This window comes from Heteronotia binoei, chromosome 5 (genome assembly GCF_032191835.1).
Source record: "Heteronotia binoei isolate CCM8104 ecotype False Entrance Well chromosome 5, APGP_CSIRO_Hbin_v1, whole genome shotgun sequence".
NCBI classification, from domain to species: Eukaryota; Metazoa; Chordata; class Lepidosauria; order Squamata; family Gekkonidae; genus Heteronotia; species Heteronotia binoei.
The window spans coordinates 83,993,271-84,017,336 of NC_083227.1; the positions used below are offsets into that span (position 1 = coordinate 83,993,271).

The window sequence follows — 24,066 nt, forward strand, 5'->3', positions numbered from 1 at the left end:
TTATCAGCTGCTATTATCAGTGGATGCTACCTAGTAGTCTGTATGTTTCTATGAAAAAAAATTTGCATAAAAGATAGTACCTATATAGAAGCACCTTAGCATCTGTGCAATAACCAGTCTGCCAACCCATCCCTGACCTGGATCTAAACGTATGGACATTCACTCACCACTAGCTACAAGAGAGATGCTGTAATGGAACATGTTAAAAAAAAAGAAAAGATTAGAGCAAAATTACACCCATAAACTAAGGTGGAAACATTTAATGGCATTGGAAGTGTCAGGAAACAGCAAGTTTGCTTTTAGATGCTCAGAAGCAAATTCTACGAGCCAGAGCTTGCAAAGACAGTTTCAGTGCAAATTACAGCAAGAACATTTAACAATTTCAAACTTGTCTGACACGCCGTGAGTTCAAACACTTCAACTCTCAATAATCCAGAGTCGGCACAAATGGTTTATTTATTGGATTAGTCTCTAGTCCTATGACTAACTCATGGAAGTTTTGACACTATTCCTAAACCCACTTGCCAGGGCAACATCCCTAGATGAAATGGAACTTCTAAGCATATGTAACCCAAGCATAAGATGTTAACAATGACTACAGTGCAAGAATTTAAAATTGAAAAACTAGTACCACCTTGTGGGGAATCTTTATTAGGTTCACTCTGTGGTGGCTTGAGAAGGCATGAATGTAAGCTTGATTTAAAAAACCCCCCCAAATCCTGTTCTGTGTATTCTATGGCAGCAAGAAATGATGAAAGCACAGATTTGCACCCTCTGATCCATACAGCTTAAAGAGTTTCTTTATCTGTAAATTTTGCATCAGACACTGGTCCAAGGCACGAAATGAAAAAGGTTCATTTTTCATCAAAGAGAAGACATCATTAGACAGCACTGCCTAATGATCCCAGGTTCCAAATGTGATCTGCTCCACAATCAGCCTCCATACTGGATATATGTTTCCCCCTCCTCTTTTGAACAGAGCAACCCAATAGGTATAAGGATTATTGGCCAGTGGAAATGTAATGAAACCATTTTCAGGCCATCATAGTAGTAGTGAAGAGGAAAGACAAGGATTTTACAGCATTGTGAGAGAGCAGTAAAGGTCAAATGAAGTAGAAATACACACAACCGCTTGTTCCTTCAGAAGATAGGAAGCTGTTTCCAAACTATCTGGTAGAGAACTGAAAGGATGCTATCAAGGCAAAAAAGTGCCCTGGTGAAGGTCAGTCTCCACCCACCCCACCCCACCTCGCCCCTCCACTCCATTCACACTTAATTTAGAAGATCAAGAGGATTCAAACAAAAGAAGAGATTGGAGTTAATGACATCATCACCCAGGATACAAAAACAAATGCACACTATGTCCTTGGAAAGTTGGGGGTGGGGGGGAGGGAGAGAGAAAAGAGTCCTCATTTCCACTTTCCCAACTGCCATTTAGCCATGAACATCCAGCACCAATTCCACTGAAATTTAATTTATTTAGCTCTCTGATACAGCACTACTTTGGTTGAAAAGAAGAACATTTGTGCAGGGATGCATCTTGCCACAAGCACCCAAGCAATGAACGAGATCAGACCCAGAGGCATCCACTCAATAACCATGTTGCCTCATTTCCATCCTATGCAAAACGGAGCCTAGAAACGGAGCCAGTACATGGCGCTGCGGATACGGTTGTAGTCTGGAAGCTGTTCAATAGGACCTGAGGGAGAAGACAGTTGGTCACTTGAAATACAGGAGGTAAAACTTGTACTATGTCAACCCTACCAAACCTATAGAGGTCTTCAAAACACATCAGGCCTAGTGAATTATTGGGCTGGCATATTCTCAAGATAACTTCCAACAATCTCTTTTCTAGGTTCCCTCGGCAGCCCAAATCCCCACAGGATAAACTGGATTTAATATGACCTCACTCTGTGGCAGTATCAGACAGGGAAAGCTTTTTGTTTTATTGGGGGGGAGGGAATTGATTTTGTTGACTTCCCTATTTTGTCTGGAAACTTCCCCTGAAAGAGCTTTGCTTTCAAGGTTGAGATGGAATTTTAATAATTGCAGGTTACAGTTACTCTAACTAACAAAAGCAATTCTGGCAAGCTTTCCAAGGGAATCATTTTCTTGGCTGACAGACAATTCAAGAATGCTGCTGTGAAAAGCCATCCCACCTTCCAGTATTGAGTAATTCAGCATGACCCCAGAAGACTTCTTCCACCCTCCCAAGGCATTTTACTTAGCAGAAGAGAACCTTCCCGCCTCCTTCTGCTGTAGTCCACTGACCTCCCTGTAATGCTGCTCCTGGGGAACAGGAGACCCCACAGGAGACCAGAAGACACAAATTGAGGGTTTGCATCAGGAAAGGGTAATTGGTGGAAATTACCCCTCCCCTTTCATTAGTGAAAAGGTCAGTCTGACTCCAACCCAGTGACTAATCTGGCATGGCTAATTATAGCAACCCAAATGCAGGTTTAAATAACAGACTCAAAACTAACAGCGCCAACCAAAGAGGTCTCTATGGAACCAGTTAACATTTATACTGACTGTTTTCACCTCCCAAGTAGTAGACAATACACAAAGTTTAGTCAAGTCACTCACCTATTGCTGCAACAGCTGGGCATTTGTCATACAGGTATTTGCTGCACACCTCCCGCACAGTTCTGGCATCAACCTCCTAGAAGTAGTACCAGAGAAATTCAGAGTCACACTTCAAACACTAAAGCTTCCTTGCCACTGAATCAGATTACCAGCCAAAGAGGAGTGTTTTGGCAGCCAGTACACAAAGTTTAAAAAAAAATTGGTCTAGCCTTCTAGGAAATCTTGTGTCATGTATGGTCTCTCCCACTCTAAAAACACTGATGGGACATTTTTGTTATTGCCAGGATACCAGCAAATTTAACTTCACAAACCAATAATACATACAGAAATTCTGGCATCCCATTCTGCCAGAGATATTCGACGTCCATAGTTCAATACATGACTTCCAATAGTCTCACATACAGGTGTGGTACCTGAAAAAGATACTGTCCATCAGCAAAGTCTTTAGACGGTATGCAGCATTTTATGAAGAATAAGAGTTGGTTTTTATACCCCACTCTTCACCACCTGAGGGAGTCTCATAGTAGCTTACAACCTCCTTTCCCTTCTTCTCCCCTCAACAAACACCCTGTGAGGTAGGTGGGGCTGAGAGAGCTCTCAGAGAACTGCTCTTGAGAGAACAGCTCTGAGAGAACTGTGACTGACCCAAGGTCACCCAGCAGCTGCATGTGCAGGAGTGGGGAGTCAAACCCAGTTCTCCCAAATTAGAGTCTGTGCACTTAGCCACTACACCAAACTGACTCTCAAGGTGAGGTGAGGAGTACTCTGTTAAGGGTACAGAAGCAACACCTACCGTCAGGCAATGTTGACCAGTTTCTTGTAGTCTCATGTTCCTTCTAATAATTTATTTAATAAAGCTACAACAGAACAGATTTCTTTCTGGTGTATAAATGAGAACAGTTTGTAGGTCATACTACTTTTCTCCTTTGTTGACATTCCAGGAATGACTTGCCACTTCATTTAAATGGCATGCCTATGACCACTGCAATAGCACGATTCATGAATCTGATGAAGTGGGTTCTGGATTCATGAAAACTTGTATCTCAATAAGCTTGTTGGTCCTCAAGATGCCACAGTGCTTTGACTTATTATGGCTGAAGCACTACAAACATTTAGAACACAGGGCACAAAAATAATTCAAATTGTGTGATTTTGGGGCACTGACTATTCACACTGCTCAGGGCATATTTCCTAATAGCTGGTTGTTAAAAATATAACCCGTGACACTTTATATTATGTTATGAGGAGGCGGAAGAGGGCTGATTACATGGACAAGCATTAGTGGTGCAGTTACTGATCCAGCTGGGGCTTCATCCTACTTTAAATCACTGGCAAGGATTGTACACCTGTAGGTAGCAATCATGCATTCCTTTCAGCCATCATGGAAAAGAATGGGCCTCATTTCAACCAAGTGACAAATCCTAACTTCTGAACTAAGGAGAAAGGGAAAACAAAGAGGAAGAATGAAGACCGATGATGCATAAGGAGATAGCACGGACCTCACAGGCTCTGCCTGCATAAAAACTGCAGTATTGCACCTGTAGTACAAAACTATGTGTTACTACATACTGGCAACTTCAAACATGGACAACTTGCCCCTTTTCAGAGCGGTACAGTATGAACTAACATATCAATCTCCTTACTGCGGACAATGAACTGATGGTAAACTATTGGTGTGCCACAAGCTTTCTTATGATTTAAACACACCATGCAGCTTGAGTCTTTAACCCAGGTGGGAGTCAGGAATAAGGAGAAACATTGTACAAGCCTACTAGCAACACACTTTTCACAGTACGAAACAGAGGATTTAGGTTTGATTGAATTTAGGAGCAGCTTAACTTAAGACATACCATCCAGAAGAGACACAAAGGTGTTTCGAAGGATGTCTTTGGCTCTCTTCACCTCACTCTCAGTCACACTGGTGCACAGGCGCATCCTGTAGCAGGGAAGGGTGTGCAGTGAAAAGAGGGGAGGAGAAGAGGGAGGAAGTTAATTAAACACTCTTTACTTTCTTTCACTTGGAACACAGACTTAATAAATCTTTACCAAGGCTGCTAATCAGCTGGCATCTTCTGAAAGTTATGGGTTTGAAGAAATCAGGTCCTACAACCAGGTAACTGGATGAAACCAGAAGCAAAAAGTTTGAAATACAGCACAAAAATCGGTACAAAGTGAAACAACTAAAGGAGTATTTCCAAATGCACTTCCCTAGTAGTCCTCTATAGTAGCAGTTCCCAACTTTTTGATATGGTGATTCACAAGTCCAAATATACTTGGTATGCAGACCCATCCAAGGCTGGCCCAAGGTTTTTGGGCACCCTGGGCAAACTATGACCTCGGCATCTATCCAGTTCAGCATTCCTTTTTAAAAGAGTGTCTAACCAGAAGTTTTTGAGAAAACAACAAACATCACACAAAGTGCACAGCTGCCCCCAGTAGCAGCATTCCAACATACACAGCCTTTGCATGTGGAGGTTACATTCCAGCTTTTGACCATCCTCTCCTTCTCCAGGACTCCCTCTAATCCCTCCTACAAGTCTAAAAAATTAACTCTAGTTATCACCAAGACACCGTTTACTTGATCAACATGTATATGCCGTGAAGAAGAATAGACACTAATGGAGATACTGTTTCCAAGGTCGCATTTTGGTTTTAAAAAATGATAGCTAATACACATAACTAGGAACCAGCACAAAACAGCATGTTAGAAATTCTAGTAGTACGACTAAGATATTCTTCTGTACATTCATGTTCTCCACTATCTCCTTCCTTAGTTCTCTTCCTCTCCTCAATCTAGCCCTTTGTGTGTGTGTCTTTAGTGCTGTCAAGTCACTTCTGACTTATGGTGGCCCTCTAAATGAACATTCTCCAAAACATCCCATCATTAGCAGTCATTCTCAGTTCTTGCAAACTGAGGGCTGCAGTTTTTTTCTTGAATCAATCCATATCATGTTGTTGTAGTAGTAAAATTTATTGCATAAAGCCATTAGCCATTACAATTACAGCAACTTACAAGTTAAAAGAAGTCAAGGACTCTAAAATCAACACATTCAGATTTAGATTATTCACAATCTTAGTTACATACAGCGTCCCTGTTATTCCATAACCAGGCTCTAATTGTCCAGTTAATAACATCATTTCACTGTCTACCTGGGTACTCCCTTTGCCTTGATTTTGCTAGCAGCCAAAGCAAAAAGTGCTACCTTATAAGAGACTGTAGAGTCAATATCTGAACTCCATCTCATGTAGAATCTTCCTCCTTTTCTGTTTCAGTTTTCAAAAATTTGTATTAGTTTCAGAAAAGTTTAGAAAATAGGGAACAGAAGAGGAAAGGGATAAAAGCACAATATATTCTGGTCTTATTTTTATAAAATACCTTCCAAAATCAAAAGGATAATTCTACAATATTTTCTTAACATATGTTATCTCTGGTTTGCTTTTAAAAGATTTGGGTGAGTAAATGCTTCTACTGGTGAGACCCATCTTGGAACTTTTAAGTATATTTTAGGCTTTAACCGTGACAGGTATGATACAAAGATTTCCGAAACCAATGGTTCTTAAAATAAGAGTGGCCTTCAAGTCTTTGATACCACAAGTAAGCATGCCATCCCATATTCAAATCGTGACCTTCTAACAGCAATTGCCTCTTATCTTTCAACAACATCCAATCTCTTATCCACAAAAGTACAGATGCTTTATAGTACAATTGCCAGTCTGGCAGACCCATACCTGCTCTTAATTTGGAATCCTGCAAAGACTTTAATTTAATTCTGGATTTTTTGCCTTGCCACACATATTTGATAACCATTTTATTTAGCTCTTGAAAAAATCCACTGTTTAGACATATTGGAATAGTTTGAAAGAGAAATAATACTCTTGGTAAAATGTTCATTTTTATCAGAGCTATTCTTCCCATTAAAGACGAATTCAAGTCATACCATTTTTCCAGATCTTTTTTGATTTCTTTAAGTAATTTATCATAATTGTCTGCTTTTAGATTACTACATCTATTTGAAATTGCCACACCTAGATATTTAATTATTTTTTCATGAAGAAATCCTGATTTTTGCTGAAAGGCCTGAATTTGTTCTGTTGTCATGTTCTTGGTCAAAAATTTTGTTTTGTAATAATTAATCTTTAATCCTGCCCTACAACCAAATTGTTTGATCTTGTTTATGAGACAGTCTATAGAGTCCATTGGTTGTTCTAATATAAAAACTAAGTCGTCAGCAAATGCTTTAAGTTTATATTGTTCGTTTTTTTATCACAGCACCCTTTATACTTGTATCTTCTCTTATTTGATTGTTCAATACCTCTAAGGATAGAATGAAAAGTAAAGGTGACAGTGGACAGCCTTGTCTTGTACCTTTTTGTATATTAATTGTTTCCGTTAGTTCACCATTCACTGTCACCCTAGCATTTTGTGAGAAGTATATTGCTTCTACTATTCTCAAAAACCTCTTTTTCTTCAACTTTTCCAGGATGCATATTCTCCAACCCCAAACTATTCCCTTTTCTCCTTCAGACACCAACCAATAACTTTCAAAACACAGAAACAATTCAGATTCTGTCAACACTAACTAGCATAATTCTCTCTTGTGTCAAGAATTCTCAGGCTGTGTCACATTGGAGGCTTGGTGCGATCTGGCTGCACCTAGTTGCAAGAAGTTTTGATTCCACCCTGAACCAGCTTCACAGTGTCCTTGCCCCACAATTGATTGTTCAGATTGCTGCTGCATTTTCCCCCTGTCTTTCACCCATACACATAAGAGTGTATCTGAAGCTCTGGCTCCCTTTTGACAGCTCCACAATCCCACAGCTATGTATTCTGGCCCCTCTCAGCCTCCTTCCCTTTGCCTCTCTTCCTTGGAATATATGGGGAAGGAGTGCAGATTTACATGAGAGCAGTCCCACTGACTTCAGTAAATTTACTCTTGTGGGATCAAACAAACTGATGCAGAAACAGGAAAGAGGGTTTTTTTGGAAGGGGGGATTTGTCACTCAAAAACAACTCCCCCAGGGACTCCTGATCCAGAATGACTACTTAGTCGCAGTGATTGTCAACACCAGGAGCAATTATGCCCTTATGCACACATCACTACCTGATCCAAAAGGAAAAATGGAGGTGGAAATGGAAGGGAAGGTTCAGACTTCCAAAACAGCTTGACTTCATGAGAGTTTGAAAATGCGGAATAAATGCGCGGACATCCATAAGCACTGGACTTTCTCTGGTGGCTGTTTACTCTGAATCCAACTCATCATATGATGGGATAAGTATGACTGGGGAATGGGAGCCAGATGTGGCTATGTGACCAAGCCCACTTAATCCGTAAGGGAACAGCAACTATATTGGTCCAAACTGCCTGTCTGACTAAAGCCTCAGATTACATCGGCACCACTGGAACTGCCTTTGAGAACTTTTTTGTGACATGCTAAATGTGGATGACTGCCTGAAGTCCATCTCTGACAGAGACTGCTCCTCATCTCTACAGTCACAGTGCTGAATTACAAAGCTGGCGTCTCCAGGGAAACTGGAATCAAATGGCTTAATACTCTTACATTTCTTATTACCGGATACCATGAGCCTGTTCAAGAGAAGCCATCAAGAGTATCCTTAAAATATTAGATATAACCAGGGCTTTTTTTTGAGCAGGGACGCACAGGAACACAGTTCCAGTTGGCTTGGCATCAGTGGGTGTGGCCTAATATGCAAATGAGACTCTGGTGGGCTTTTTCTACAAAAAAGCCCTATGTGAAACAATAGTGATGTCAGGAAGTATGGCCTAATATGCAAATGAGTTCCTGCTGGGCTTTTTCTACAAAAAAGCTCTGGATACAACAATGATAGATAAAATAATGACATCTGACTTCAACGTGTATCTGTAAGCACAGAAGAGAGCTTTATGTGGAAATATGAAGTTTCCACACTAGACTATGCAAACAGAAAGACAGACTGAAGTGCTCCAAGTGGAATTCCACAATAATACAGAGAATTACTCAGGTGAGTAACCATGTTGGTCTGAAGCAACAGAAAAACATTTCAGTTCAATGACAACTTTAAGATCAACGAAGTTTAATTCTGAGTATAAGCTTTTGTGTGCACACACACTTCTTCAGACTGACAGAAGTGTCAGTATATAAATCAATCTGTAAGATCCAGGAAAGCTTCTAGATGAAAAATTAGCAGACATTTCACTTCCCATGAATCCAAGGAATGTCCAGTAAAACTGAAAAAGTGTCACAGATGGACTGCAGTGCATGGAATCCACTTAATGGCACTTCACACACACACATGAAGTACTATTTCCTGCACTGTTTAATATAGCGTGTCTGAAACAAAGCATAAAACCTCAGACATATATTAAACAATACAGAAAATGGTACTTCATGTATGTGTAGTAACCCTAGTCCTAATACATTGCTTATTAGATGTCTCATCTTACTGACTGTATTGACTTACACTGTGTAATCCTCTTTGAGTCTCAGTGAGAAAGGTGGACCATAGTAAAGTAAGAAAGATAAAATAAGTTGGCAATGAAGGCACACTCACCATTCAGCCTGGGCAACGTGCATTGTATCTTCTATATTCATTTTATCAGTAACAAAATAGAAACCGAAGAGACCAGTGTCAGAATAGCAGGTGTTGAAGTTCTCAAACCTTTGGCAAAACTTTTCAGTCACAGCAGCTGCAGCAAGCCTGCTAGACTGATTCTGTAAATGAATAATTACATTTCTTAAGACTTTTGCGCTCCCCCAGCGGGCCAAACTTCAGTTTACTGAGCTGCTAAGAAAGCAGAAATCTGATGTCATAACACTCCACACACAGTGAATGTGGATGAAACCTACTACAGTCCATCTGTGGCAAAGACTATACAGATACAATGAAAATGCTCTCCTGCCAAATGCCAACTGAAGAAGCTACCTAAGAAATTACTGAATGGTTCATACTCAGGATTCAGTTACCATATTCCAAAGCAGTTTTAACAAAATCCTCTTCTCAAATTCTGGGCATTGTATCTACAAAAGGTAGACTAAATATACAAAGTTGCTGTCTTACACTGAGTCAGGCTAATATTAGTCAACTTACCCAATTACTATCTACCCTGACTAGTAGTCACTCCCCAACATACTAAGACAAAGTATTCCCTAGCTCTACCATCCTAGATGTCTTTAACTGGGAATACCCATTGCTGGTCCTGAGGACTCCTTATTCTATGCTCTACCAGAATAGCTACACTAAGCTACAACATTTTTGACCCTTACTCTTTATTTGTCCAGGACACCTAGAAACACTTCCTCAGGATTACATATACCTAGCTAAATAATCATACAGCAGTTTGTAGTTCTATTTTTTTACTCTCCAATTGCTTGAAGAAAGCATAGATTACAATGATTTTTTTGCTACCTCTGTTCCCATCTGTGTATACCTCAACTGCCCTAAAGGGTGCTTTGTTCAAACACTTCTACAACTTGCTGTATAGCTTCACGTTTGATGAACTGGCTGATAGCACTGGAGGTGGCCAATGAAGCAACCTTTGTTTCTCTTGAAAACTTAAAGATAAGTGACTTTGCTTTCCACAATCACAGCCTCTTTAATAAGCCTGCCTACCTACTTCAATATAAAAGATAAACATCATTACTTTTTAGCCAAAGTCAGTGAAATCTGTAAGATCAAGAAAATCTTCGTGCTGTTACACATTATAGCCACATAAACCAGTAAAGAACACAGGAGGATAAGTCATTACTGCTCATTCTAATACTTTACTATCTTACCTTACCACCACCAAAGGTGAGATCATAGTGCCCGATGACTGAATTCGCTATGAGAAGGGGAATATTGTCTGGGTTGGCCCATCCTGGCCCTTCTACTGCAACAGCAACATGAGCCAAAGGTAAAGCATCATCTCTGACATTGATCTGAAAAGCATTAGAAAGAAGTAATGCAAAGTACAATCAAACCTTTTCTGCAGAAGCAAGATTTTCCCATTTGCCTGTTACGGAAAGACTAAGTCCCATTCACATGCAATGGTGAAATCTGAGGTCCACGGGAATGGACCAGGGTTCACAGACATGCAAAGGAGCACAGAAGATGGCACAGCAAGTTCATGCAAGAGAAGAGAGCAAAGTAAGCAAGGTCAGAAAGAGAAAACATGATCCCTTGACTGGCTTCCAATCCCAGAGCACTGAAGCCCAGGTTAAATGAGAACTGAGACCAAATGCTGCTTTAAGCTGTATCTATCTTGCCACTACATTTGTTATGCTGAGCTCTTCTATTCCCTGGCTTCAACATACATTCAGGTCACAGAAGCTCCTTGTGGTACAACAGACCCAAACACAAAGATAACAGAGGGGAATTCAAGGCTGGAACGGAATCTGCTATACATACAGGCTTAAGGAGCTTGTTCTTAAAAACTGCCTAAGCATATGGTACACTGAATTCTGACATTCACACGCTACCTGACGAAGATGCCTTTTAAGTAAAACTCTACCTCACTCCCAGTGAAGCGGCAGCGTGTAAGAATGGGCACTGCATCTTCCTTGTACTGGTAGGGAACGTTGCCGAAGTGTTGCTTGGCAAGGTGTACCAGTTCTTTGTGGCTAACATCTGGCAAAGAGAGCAAAAGGAGTAACTCACTCATCAGTACAGTGATTTTCATTTCCAAAGAGACAGCAGTAAATTTAAAAAAAAACCCAAACAAATGCTTCTTTTAATGTTTTAGTAGCTAAAATATTGTTCTCCAATAAACCTTTGGGAAAGAGCAGTTCAGCTCATTGCATGTACTTACAGGAAGGTTCATAGTCTCCTGCCACCCACACAAAGCTACCAATGGAAATTTATTCACCAAGGCCAGTCAGTTGCTACGATGCCACTGTCAACCTATTCTTCCTGCTCTATGATAAGGCAACAAATAGAAACATACCTACATGCTAGTTCTTAGAATGCCTACATTCTACTTCTTAGAATGCCCTTTACAAACCTAACAGGGAAAACACTGAGAATATGATCCACTTGTAACATAGGGCTTATCTATGTAAACTTGCAAGGTTTCTTAACTTACTGCCAAGCAACATATCTAAGGATCAGTGAACCATACTCTTAAGGAGAATAGAGGCCAACTTGGAACCCGCTTCCTTTCCTTTTAAAAATCTGACTCTGCCTCTTGCAGCAGACTAATCCTTCTTCAAAAAGTCTCATCAACTGCCCAGTGCTGGCCTCTGCTGCACCATGGACATGCAACTGCACAACAACAACCTGCATCCAAGGAAGATGCAAAGTAGTTGAAAGAAGAGTTCCTCATGACTTATGCTATACCATTAAAACACTACTAACCTCCAGCAGCTGCCAGGACCATGCGAGGAGCTTTGAAGTGAGTCTCAATGTACTCTGTTAAATCTGCACGAGACAAAGTCCTAAAGAAAACACAATAACTTTAAATCATCTGCAGCAGTGGTCCCCAACCTTTCTGGCACCAGGGACCAGCGGGGGGTGGGGAAACGCAGGGTATGGGAACTGGTCTTCTCTTCTGAATTCAATAAACATAACTCTAGCTTTGATTTAAATACTTGCTATATATAAATGGTAGCTAGACAGTGGGAAAAAATTGCTATCACGAAAGGCAGAATTTAGAGATGTATTAGTGCTATTGCTTTAGATGCCTGTCTTCAGACTGATCATCATTCCACGCAGTAGGGTTCATTCAAATTGTATACTGTGGATCAGCGGTCCCCAACCACTGGGCCCCGGAGCGATACCAGTCCGTGGCCCATCAGCAACTGGGCCGCCAGACTCGCTGCCCACCTCCCCACCGCGATGCCCCACAGCTTCACTGCCCTGCCCTCTCCTCCTGTGTCGCCTCCTCCTCCCTCCGTGTTTATTATGTTAAGCCAGGGGAAGCGTCTTCCTGGCTCTTTAAAAGCTCACCTCCCCGCCGCCCCCCGCCCCCCAGCAGCAGAGTGAGCAATCTGCTAAACAAGCAGCATTTTGCCTCAGGAGGCAAAGGCAGCGCGGCTTGTTCAGCGGTTGCTCACTGCTGCTGCCAGTTTCCCCCATGGATCAGCTGCTGCCGTGGGGGAGGGAGGTGCGCTTTTAAAGAGCTGGGAAGGCGCTTTCCCCGGCTTAACCTAATAAGCACAGAGGAAGGAGGTGGGGACGCGGGAGGGGGAGGAGGCAGCACGGGGGGGGGGAGGCTGTGGGGCACTGCAGGGGGGCAGGAAGCTTGGCTGGCAGCCCAGTTGCTGATGGCCCACGGACCGGTATTGGTCTGGGGCCCGGTGGTTGGGGACCGCTGATCTACAGTATGCAAGACAGGCATCTAAAGCAATACCACTAATACATCTCTAAATTCTGCCTTTCGTGATAGCAATTTTTCCCCACTGTCTAGCTACCATTTATATATAGCAAGTATTTAAATCAAAGCTGGAGTTATGTTTATTGAATTCAGAAGAGAAGACCAGACCAATGCTGAAATCAAGGAAGAGAAGAAACAAAATGACAGTGCAGTGGGGGAAAAAACCTGCATTTCACGCAAGGATCTGTATGCATTCCACATACAACTTTGCCAGAGGATTGACCTGGAAGTTATGTCTATGTCAGTTTGGTTTGGTTTGTGACTTTGAAATTATAAACAGCTCAGTCTGAATACATTTAGTCTTGTTATATAAAAAAGTCTCAACCATTTCACCTAGGGGTAAGACGAAATATTTGTACGGTTCCTGTAAAATAGTTTTTATCAAGCTCAGTTTATACAAATTGTCTGCCATTGGTTTTTAATTTTCTGTAATATGTATGCTTGATTTTGAAAGTTTTTAAAAAATCTTTTGCATATGGATTTATAAATCCCCCAATGAAGCTGTGTGTATAGCATACAGGGAACCTTGATATAAATAAAAGTTCTTTTCCCTCTGCACCTTCTTTTCTTCCTCTCTTCCTTGGCTGAAAGACTGAGCCAAGCATCAGATGATCCCTGTTTAAAAACGAACCATTCCCTGTATTAGCAATAATTAGCAAATGTGTTGCACTCAAACCAAAGAGACATTGATTCAAATCCTACCCAGTCATGGTCTCAAAGGGGTAATATTAGATATGTCACTATTTCTCACTTTCAGTTCCTCCACCATGGTATGATTAGAATGTCAGATTAAAACTGGAGCGCTCTAGGCTCAAATCCCCACTCACCTGTGAAGTTCACTGGGTGACCTAATATACCCTCAGCAAAACCTAATTCACCTTACTGTCAAGACAACCATCTAAGCAAGCCCAAGGTTCATGGAGACTTATTGAAATGTAGTAATTAGATCAGAAAAGGATTTGCCAACATTAATAAAGTCATGGTAACCTATATTATGTTCATGCATAAAATTGCAGTCATTTCCTTTAATACCGTTGTTATGTTTCTAATGACAGAGCTAAACAAAACAGATGTATGGTAATGTCGGTTCTAATGGGGATGTGTTCACAGTATTTCTTACCTATGAGTAATGCATAAAGCAACCACACCACTGTGCTGGAGTAACCCTTTCCAGATCACCTCCTGGGAGAGCTGCACCCACCTTCTCTGTCAGCCCCAAAACTCCTACTGGGCCCCATTCCTCAGCAATACAGACCTTCTGACACAGCTGTGCCGATTGTAGTACAGAGTTACTATCCAGCCCTGCCCCCCCCCCCTTTACAAAAAAGAAATTATACTCAGGATGAAGAGTGCTATAAAGAAACAGCTTTATAGGAGGTATGACTTATATCTTATTCTTCATTTAATTTGCTTGTAACTAGTTACTAGAAGTTATGTAGGGCATAACCAGACAGGGCAAAGGAAGTATGCTTCACAAGCAAGAAACATTTTATACTGGAGGCTTACTTTACATTCTTTGTTGTTCCTTCAACAGTCCGGCTCAAAGCAGTGCCTTGGTAAGCTGTGGCATGCAGGTAATCAAAGACAACGTCAGACAAGCTGCCATCAATTTCTTTCATCTCCTGAAGAATGACCTTCCGCTCCTTCTCAATCTGGGAATCCTCCAGATTGAAGTTCTGTACAGCATCAGCCAGAATCTCAACAGCTATAAGACACATAAAAGTATTCTCTTTATGTCAAATGGTGGGAGTGGGGAGACATTAGCTTTTTTAGGTGAGAAGAGCCTAACTTGCACAGGTTGCAGCATGAAGTTTTTGTGACACCAAGAGTGACAATGCATCCAATTGCCCTCTTGCCTCCACACAGCAGTGAAGGTAACTAATAGCACCTCTATTCTTCATTCCTATATCCCTACTGGCTCCATAATCCCTTTCCTGCAGTTCTCTTCTACTTTCATTTCCTATCCCAATTTCATTCTTTTTTCGTTCAAACATGTTGCATGAGAAGAAAGTGTCTAGCACTGGAGAAACATGTTCCACAGCAAAGTATCATGTTCCTTGGCAAAGGGGGACAGCATTGTACAAGCAAAAGGAAGACAAAGAACCAATCCTTTGTAAGCAATCTTGCTATTACAACTAGTATTTAATGGCACAAAGGTTGCAGATGCCAGTACTGAGCTCTTTGCAAGGAGGGAACATAGTCGGAAAAGGTGACATCTAAGAAAAATGAAAATAAGATGTCCACAAAGACAACTAAATTTTACACAGCTTGATAAACATTGGACTTTTCCACATTCCCCCTCCCCAATCGGTTATGGCCTTGTACTGCTTTTACACTGATAAACGCAGGACATTTTTACTTAAAAAAAAAACCAAACACAGTTCTGGCCCTGTTCTCCTTCGGCTTATCCCGTGATTTCTGCATGCATTTTTGTGCCTTTAGTTTTTACTTTTTTGTTATTTCCCTGTCCCCACGCCCTAGTTATTTTGACATCATTTTTGCCCCAATGTTTTTTTCTGGAAACTGAGTCAGTTTTCTTCTTATGCATAAATTTTCTGTTGTTCTGCCCACTCCTATCACCTCTGGCCCACTGTTTCATAACTGGAGTGCTGTGGTCAAATCACACCCTCTCCTCCCCCTAACCTGAAGATTCTCTCTCCTCCCTTCCTTGGCACTACAATATTGAGAAATCATTGGAACAACAGGCTCTGAATTCTCAGAACTCAGTACAGAAAAAAGTAAGTCTCTGGTGTCTTTCCTCACAGAAATATAAAGAAAAAGACATATCTCTCAGAGGGAAGAAGGTGAAGACTTGTTAAAAGCTCAAAATTCAGAAAACACTGATATTTTAGTGCCATTTAAAAAAAAAAAACAGGAGTTGCTGTGACACCACCAATGACAACAGCACCCTCCCTTGAAAATCTTCATTACTGAAGGCAAGAAAATAAATTGACTGCATACCTGTGCAAATGCAGAAGGAGGGCAGACATGCAGGAGAACCACGCCCAGATGATTCCAATGCTTGGATAGACTCCCAAGAAAATCAGAAGTAAGGTGAGCATATGGAAAAGCCCACAGGGATTATATGAACCCATCTGAAAGCAACTGCTTCTGGCCAGTATTGCAATAACTTACTTTCTAGCGCTTGGCAGCAGTCTTTTGAAAACATATCACAGATGTGTCCAAGAACTAATCAAGTGGAAAATTGCTTCCTGCTGGCTAACACAGGCTTAAATTAAGTCATCACTGCATAGGGAAGAACAATTAAAATTGAACCTTCTGCAAACACCCTAAGTTTTACTCCATTATGTCAAGTTAAACATATATGCAAAGAAAGCAACTTCTCTCTTCCAATTCATAAGTGATAAGAAAGAGCTCAATGACACTACCTTTGGGCAAATCTTTGGACAAAGCTTTCATGAAAAAGGCTGTCTTCTCCCGGGAGGTATAGCTATTGAGATGTGCACCCATGCTCTCCACTTCTTTTTCAAAGGCTGTGCCAGGGCGTTTCTTTGTCCCCTAAAGAGATACCAAAAGGCAAACTGGCAAGTAAATAGGTTCACAGAGCTTGCCTGTGGGTCACTGAAAGCTATGTCTTTGTGCTTGCATGTGGCCCAATGTCTTCCTTAGACCATTGGGCAGGATATAAGAACAAAAAAACATAAGAGAAGCCATGTTGGATCAGGCCAATGGCCCATCCAGTCCAACACTCTGTGTCACACAGTGGCCAAATACACACACACACACACTGTGGCTAATAGCCACAGATGGACCTCTGTTCCATATTTTTATCCAATCCCCTCTTGAAGCTGGCTATGCTTGTAGCTGCTACCACCTCCTGTGGCAGTGACTTCCACATGTTACTCACCCTTTGGGTGAAGAAGTACTTCCTTTTATCCCTTTTAACCTTACTGCTCAGCAATTTCATCGAATGCCCACGAGTTCTTGTATTGTGAGAAAGGGAGAAAAGTACTTCTTTCTCTGCTTTCTCCATCCCGTGCATAATCTTGTAAACCTCTATCATGTCACCCCACAGTCGATGTTTCTCCAAGCTAAAGAGCCCCAAGCGTTTTAACCTTTCTTCGTAGGGAAAGTGTTCCAAACCTTTAATCAATCAGTCATTCTAGTTGCCCTTTTCTGGACTTTTTCCAATGCTATAATATCCTTTTTGAGGTGCAGTGACCAGATATAAACCAAAATAAATAGCTCAGATGTTCAGCTACTCTGTTTCCACAAAATACTATGACAGATTCTGTGTGTAATGTTGGAAACCAATATATCCATTAAAAATTAGTCTCCCTGAAGGTTTGAAGTTAGTTTGAAGACTCACTCTAATGTGACCAATCAGAGATATGGCTTGCTAGAATACAACCCCCTTCGACCAGTGGTCCAAACTGCCTAAAAGCTCTTGTTGAGGATCTTTTGAGAAGCTTCTTATCTTCAAACCAAGATGTAATATTAGTTTGTAGTAGCAATAATAACAATGTTTTATGCTAGTTTATGAATGAACTATAGCAGCGAATAAAATTTTTATGGACCACTTTTTCAGCTGTATGAAGCATCATATTACACACACAGAGATTATACCCACCCACAGATTACACCCAGAGATGTGCAAAAGAAATAAATTATGAAAAATGAGGCCTGAAGGGCATGAAAAACAAGGGCTTGAAGTAGATCTGTAGTACTTCTATGCAGATCCCAAACCCACGCAAGAACAGAACAGAATGATCCAATCACAGCAACAGTCATCAGCAGAAATACTGTTTCTCTAGCTACAGTATATTAACATAATCCCTTTACAGGAAACCACCCCTCAAAGACCCATTTAAACAAAACAAAATTAACTTCGCTCAAACAAATTCTAGTCCATGAACTAGCACAGCATAGCGAGTAAAATCAGTGACTGCTGTTCTGATTTAGTCACTTTCTTCTTATCGCCTGTATAAAAAGATCCTACATATCAACTTCTATTCCTTTGGACTTCATAATTTTTTTAATTTCACCTTGGTGACAAACTTCTCTCAGTTTCTATGTATCTGCCAACTGAACTTCATACATCTGACAAAATAAGTGCTAGTCTGTGGAGGGAGGGGGAGCTGCAATATATTTTCAGTCTTTAAGATGGTGATTTTGCTCATGAAGAAGATCCACAACCCTAAACAGAATTAACTGAGGTGTGTAATTTTTACCAGTAGCTCTTAATCTCAAGTGGTGTTCTAACTTTCTGAATTTTTCCAGGACTGCCGTTCAAAGCGACTCCTACTTTCCTTCTCCTCAGTGTAAGATGTAAGAATCTCACTTGTTATTATTGCACGTTTATATTTTTCATGTTTACTATGTATAAACATATAGCAATAGGCTGTATTTCATAGCCATTTAGAACATTATGAAGAGGTGAATTCAAAACCTATAATGGAGCCTCCTGAGTCCCCTTGTTCTTCCTGGTTCTGTGACCCACCCACTGGAAAGGGGCAATCTACTCTTAGGTTCCAATGCACTGTTTGGAAACTGCTGTTCAGAACAATGGGTTGTGGACACAAGGACTTCAGGTCTTTCTCATGTTCCCCCTTTCCCCAGCAGTCTTTTCTAGAGCCAGGAAAGTTTACCCCCAGGGTCATAGGACCCCAATGGAGCAATAACAGTGAGAGTTTGGATGCTATAATGGGATGGAAAAGCAGGTGAAAAGGATTGCTAGGGTGAAAGAAATGTAGAAAAGATCTATGACTGTCCACATGTTACACTGGTGGATTGCTGGATCCAACCTTAATTCCCCAATCTTGTTCCCAAAGATGACTAAACTGTAGGCCAGAAGCAATTCCCAAAGATCACACTTACATTTAAGCACTCAAACAGGGACACAGCAGAAAAAAAGAATTTTCTTAAGGGGGGAAAAACAATGCCATGAATGAATCTTTTAGAAATCAGGATAGTATAATCTGGAATATATACACTCACAGGCTGACACTAATGAATTGAGATTTTTTTGAAATTTAAAGTTTGGCATGCTTTGAAGCCTTTTCAGGATTCAGAATGTGATAAACAACATAATCAACTCTTGCACCAATAATCACAGAAACAAAGACAGCTTGTGACCTCACCTTGAATGCCAGATGTTCCACAAAATTGCTAACTCCATTGTTCTTTTCATTTTCATAACGGCTTCCAACGTCAAGCCACACCCCTACCTGACATAAATGAAGATTGATTAGATATATATTAAACAACAGACCTTGCTTTAGAGGCAACTGAATGCTATTAAGACACAGTGCACTGAAATCAAGTGCTTACACAGTGCTTCTACTGCATGAAGAATTCAGATGACAGCTCTAGTTCCCTATTTCACCAAGTGTTGTATAATTTATGGTGGCATTTTTCTTAATTTGGCCAGAGATGTGCATATCATGGGTTGGATCCCATCCACTTTTCAGCTGATGAAAAAGTGAGCAAGGGTGCCCCTTTGACTATCAAAAAATGCTATGCTGGAGTTCATGACATCTGTATTGACAAATGCAATATTGGAGTGGGGGCTTTGACGAGGGGAATTGAGAAGGGTTGGCTGAAAAAGTTGGCTGGATCCAACTCCACTAGAGTAACTGATTAAGCACAGTGTATTTACTCCCACTTACCTAAGGCACATTTGGCAACAGTCCAGGCTTAAGCTTACTCAGAGGTTGTCCCGTGCCTCCAGAACGGTGTCTTAGAAGTGTTATTCCAGAAAGCTTTTGTAGCATCTTGAGCACAGGGCTATGTGATGGCTTGTGTTGTAAAAGCTAATAAGTGTTGTGTAAATATGTGGACTGTGAAGTGTCAATGCCTCCCAGAGCCAGAGAGCCTTATGTGACAGGCTGCTCAAAGGATCTGAGCATCAGTTGAACAGAAAGACTTCAGAACTGACTGCTGAAGAGAACTCAGTTTAGCCTTGATTGAGAACTGGAAGAGTTTGGCCCTGACAAAGGAGAGCTTAGCTCTGATTGAGGACTGGGAAGGCTGGCAAGGATTGGGAGGATCGGTAAAGAACCCCATTCAGGCCAGAAAAAGGGATAGGTCATCTGGAAAGGGAAATACCTTAAAGAGTGGAATGATCCCTAGGGTGTTCAGAGAAGAAATCTGAGTAGTTGGTAGTGTATCTCTGCCTTCTGAAACTAAAGAGTCAGTTAAACCCACAAAAGTGAATGCGAGTGTTTAGGAGACACTGAAATCAAAGCCTTTCAGCTCTAAGATTCTAAGACTTTGTAATTATAAGAAATCACCTCAGAGTTATATTTGATTCACTTCAGACATTTTACCCCTGATTTCACCTGACCTTTCCCCCTCTACATTGAATAAAAATATTTTGTTTACTTCTGAATTTTAAAAAGTCTCTTGTATGCCATTCCAGAAATTAATAGGGTCAACGTCTCCTCCCTCAAGTTCTGGGGTGAGCCAGCATCAAAATACAGTAAGGTGACAGGATAGGACAGTCATATATCTTCAAATAAGAAGAAAACAGAAAAAAAGGACTTCTCAGTCAGAAAGGGGAAAAAAATTGAGGGGAAATCCTGTCTCTAGGTGAGGGAACAGGACTACATTGTCATAGGGAGACTCATGGGGTGGGGGCCGAAGATACCTTTAGATTGATTTTTAATTTGTTTTTATACTGTTGTCTTGAGATGCTCAGGAGGAAGATAGGCATGTAAATACTCATTAATCTTATTCTAAATCTATCATTATATACACCATTGGGTTTTAGTCTAAATGTAACTGATTATAATTCTAAACGCAACTGCAAAGGAATGAATCTCAATGAATTAAAAGGAACATATTTCTGAATAAAACTCATTCTCTTCATTTACACCCCATCCTTCTCTCCAAAGGGGATCCAAAGCAGATGACAATGTCCTCTTCTCCCACATTTTACATTCAAAACAACCCTGAGGTAGGTTAAGCTAAGGGTGTGTGACTGGGCCAAGAGGGCATGCCATTAGCCTGCTTCTGGTGGTCATTCCTCCACTGGCAGGGCCCTCTAATCAGCCCTTGCATCTGAGCCAGCAGGAGAAACAATGGGAGGAAGAAATAGCATTGGGCAATGTGTCAATATCACATCCAGGCAAAAACTCAAAACTTTATGCCAGTGCATCAGCTGATGCTCTGAAAATTCTATAGTAGCAGTACATGACACATCACATCTGCCCCCTGTACCACACACAAAGCTCCCAGGGATTCCATGCCATGGCCTGGCGTATCAAGGCTGCCCAGCAAATATCCACAGCAGATCCCACACTAACCCACACCACACCACACGTGCTTAAACAAAACATAGACATCCACAAAAAATGCTGAATTGTTATAAAGTTCCCAAAAAGCCTTCTTTGATCCAACTGGTAATCAGTTATCAAAGGGGTTGGTTAAGTTGCTTATTCATCTTGGTTTCTGTGTTCTAGCATTTTTGGCCTGTTTTTAAACTGCTGTTTTCTGTCAGGAAATTTAGGAATACGGCAAGTTAAACTTACTGTACAAGTAGGCTGGTTTGACTGTTCCGAAGCTACCCGAAAGCCATTGTCTAGAGTGGTGATCTCTGTCTCAGGGAGGCTATGCAGCACCTGGGCATAGGATGCAGTGCTTTCTCTTCTTGTCAAACTCCACAAGGCTGGCTAAAGAGATTTCTACTATCAAACCACAATTCATAGAACAATATGAAATTAACAACAGAGACTGAAAAAAGTCAGATAAGGAAGATGCATGGTGAAGTTTTAATTTATACAGTGATAACAACATAAGAAAATAAGAATAGTCCTGCTGGATCAGATCAGTGGTCCATCTAATCCATCATCCTGTCTCACAAAGTGGCCAACCAATTCCTCTGGAGGGCCAACAACAGGGCATAGAGGGCAAGGCCTTCCCCCATGTTGCCGCCTGAACTGGGATTCAAAGGTTGACTGCCTCTGAACATAGAGGTTCCCCTCAGTCACCATGGCAGGTAACCACTGATAAACCTATCCTCCATGAATCTATCTAACCCCCCTTTTAAAGCTGTCTATTCCTATGGTCATCACTACATCCTTTGGCAGTGAATTCCACATTTTAATCTGTAAAACCGTATTTCCTTTTGTTCACCCTGAATTTTTACTGCCCTGAATCTAATGAATCAGTGGATGCTCTTGAGTTCTAGACCAATTCCCCACTAGGCTTGTTCTGGCGTCAGAGCTCTATTTTCCCCAACATTTTCCTATGATTTCACACAAGCTGCCCCGGGACTGTGACTTGCCTGCCTCTTTCCTGTGGCAAGCAAGATCCTCTGAAAACTAGTTTCTGTTTGCTGCGGGAAAGAGGAGAAAGAAGCAGCCCTAGGGCAGCTTGTGCAAAATCAGACGGAAGCATCAGTGGGAAAAGAGCTCTGACACTGGAACAAGCCTAGTGGGGAATCGGTCCCAGTATTTTGGGAGACAGAGAAAAATGTATTTGTCAGCTCTTTACACCTCATGCATAATTTTATAAATCTCTATTGCGTCCCCCCCATCATAGCCTTCTCTTTTCTAAACTGAAAAGTCCAGACTCTTCAGCCTTTCCTCATATGGAAGCTGCTCCAACCCCCTAATCATCTTGGTTGCCCTCTTCTGTACTTTCTCCATCTCTGTGATGTCCTTTTTGAGATGCAGTGGCCAGTAGTGTGCTTTTAAGATGTCCTTTTTGAGATGCAGTGGCCAGTAGTGTGCTTTTAAAACAGCAAACAAAAATTAAATGGATGTTGCTTTCTTCATCACAGCATACCCATTCAAAAAAACCTGCATCTGCTCGCTTTCTACCTAGCACACAGCTGTAACCAGCACAGAAAGTGATGGTAGCTCTGTTCAGATTTAGATTTATTGCTGTTACAGCCCACAGCCAATATGAATACATTCAACGAAGCACAAACTGTATGTAATATAGATAATTACATAAAATATTGTACTAATTCAAAAAGAACTAATGTCAAGCAAACAACAAAAAGATACAGAAGTCCTCTGCACCTCAAGATATAGTAGCTCTATATCACAGCAGCGCAGAAATTTTTCATTTTACAGTGAACACTTGGAGCCAGCCTTGAGATCATTTCACCACATACTTAAATTCAGTTCATGCTCCTGTCTAATTTAATTGTTCTGCAAAGTAGCATTAAATGTGTACAAGGCCCCAATTTATTCTGCAGCACTCATGATCAGGGAATGATTATAAGGTGACATTTCTCTTTGCCCACCTTCTAGTTCGAGGGCTAACAGTAAAACTAAGCAAGCACAGCCTGGTATAGTGCAAAAAATCGTTGTGGGGGGGCAAGGGGTCATACTCCATAATGCCATCAAGGGAAATACAAAAAATGCTTAATTTTACACAAAAATAGTACTATTAGTGATCAATTTTGCAATGGGAACCCTGCTGAAAAATTATCAGTGTGTGCAAAAAGGTTGCAGTCACTGAACAGAGAAGGGACTTCAGCACGCATTATACACTCTCTCACATCAGTTTCTTTAAAGAAAAGGACTATGGTCCAAAGTGGTTCATGTCATGGTGCTGCATGGGCACTGCGAGGAGAAGAATAAGGCCAGGAATACCCACAAACGATTACTTTTGTCCTTAGACCAGAACGATTTTTAGTTTTGGTTGGAGGAACAGGCGGCTGCAGCTGGCTAGGCCTAGCCTTGTTCCTCTTGACCTTCAGGGAACTGAAGGCGGCTCAGCGAGGTTCCTCATTCTTTTTTGCTGTTCTCGCGCTACCTCTTCTATACACAGGAACTCAGACAAACAACCACTCACCGATGACTGAGACCTCCTCAGAAGAGCCCGACTAGCAACACTACCCGCTACCCGGCATACAGAGGACGCCGCCATCTTGCCCCCCACCCAAACAGCTTGACAGACGGAAAAAAGAACAGCGCACGCGCCAGAAGTGCACCTCTCGCTGGGAAAAAGCCACGCATGCGCAAAAGAAAGAAGGCTGTGCTAGGGAATGTTTCTTTCATGCGTATGATGGTGGCGGAAGGATAGTTTCCGCGATAGAGATGAATTACGGAGCGGTCGTTGTGCTTTTCACTGCAGAGCTTTGAATAAGCAGTGGTCTTTTAACCCTGAATTTTAGAGCCGTAAAGGGAAGCGAGCCTTGGGAAGATCTTAAAAT

General features: G+C 41.3%; 1 protein-coding gene across 1 annotated transcript; it reads right to left on the reverse strand.

The window, feature by feature from the left end:
- Positions 1-1,458: 1,458 nt before the first annotated feature.
- LOC132572550 (cytochrome b-c1 complex subunit 1, mitochondrial) lies at positions 1,459-23,884 on the reverse strand. Its single transcript, XM_060239710.1, has 13 exons — positions 23,706-23,884; positions 21,428-21,568; positions 19,037-19,123; positions 16,325-16,454; positions 14,442-14,640; positions 11,918-11,997; positions 11,076-11,191; positions 10,360-10,503; positions 9,137-9,297; positions 4,437-4,522; positions 2,911-2,999; positions 2,587-2,662; positions 1,459-1,699 (listed from the first exon to the last, which is right to left on the reverse strand). Exons 1-13 carry the CDS (start codon positions 23,778-23,780, stop codon positions 1,635-1,637), a joined length of 1,449 nt encoding a protein of 482 aa, XP_060095693.1. The 5' UTR covers positions 23,781-23,884; the 3' UTR covers positions 1,459-1,634.
- Positions 23,885-24,066: the final 182 nt, after the last annotated feature.

Excerpts from the sequence above, each read along its gene's own strand:
- LOC132572550 (XM_060239710.1), bottom strand. The coding sequence starts at position 23,780 with ATGGCGGCGTCCTCTGTATGCCGGGTAGCGGGTAGTGTTGCTAGTCGG. Across the intron at positions 21,569-23,705 it reads TGAGGAGGTCTCAGTCATCG|CCAGCCTTGTGGAGTTTGAC; the intron begins GTGAGTGGTTGT and ends AAATCTCTTTAG. Across the intron at positions 2,663-2,910 it reads AATGGGATGCCAGAATTTCT|GAGGTTGATGCCAGAACTGT; the intron begins GTATGTATTATT and ends TACTACTTCTAG.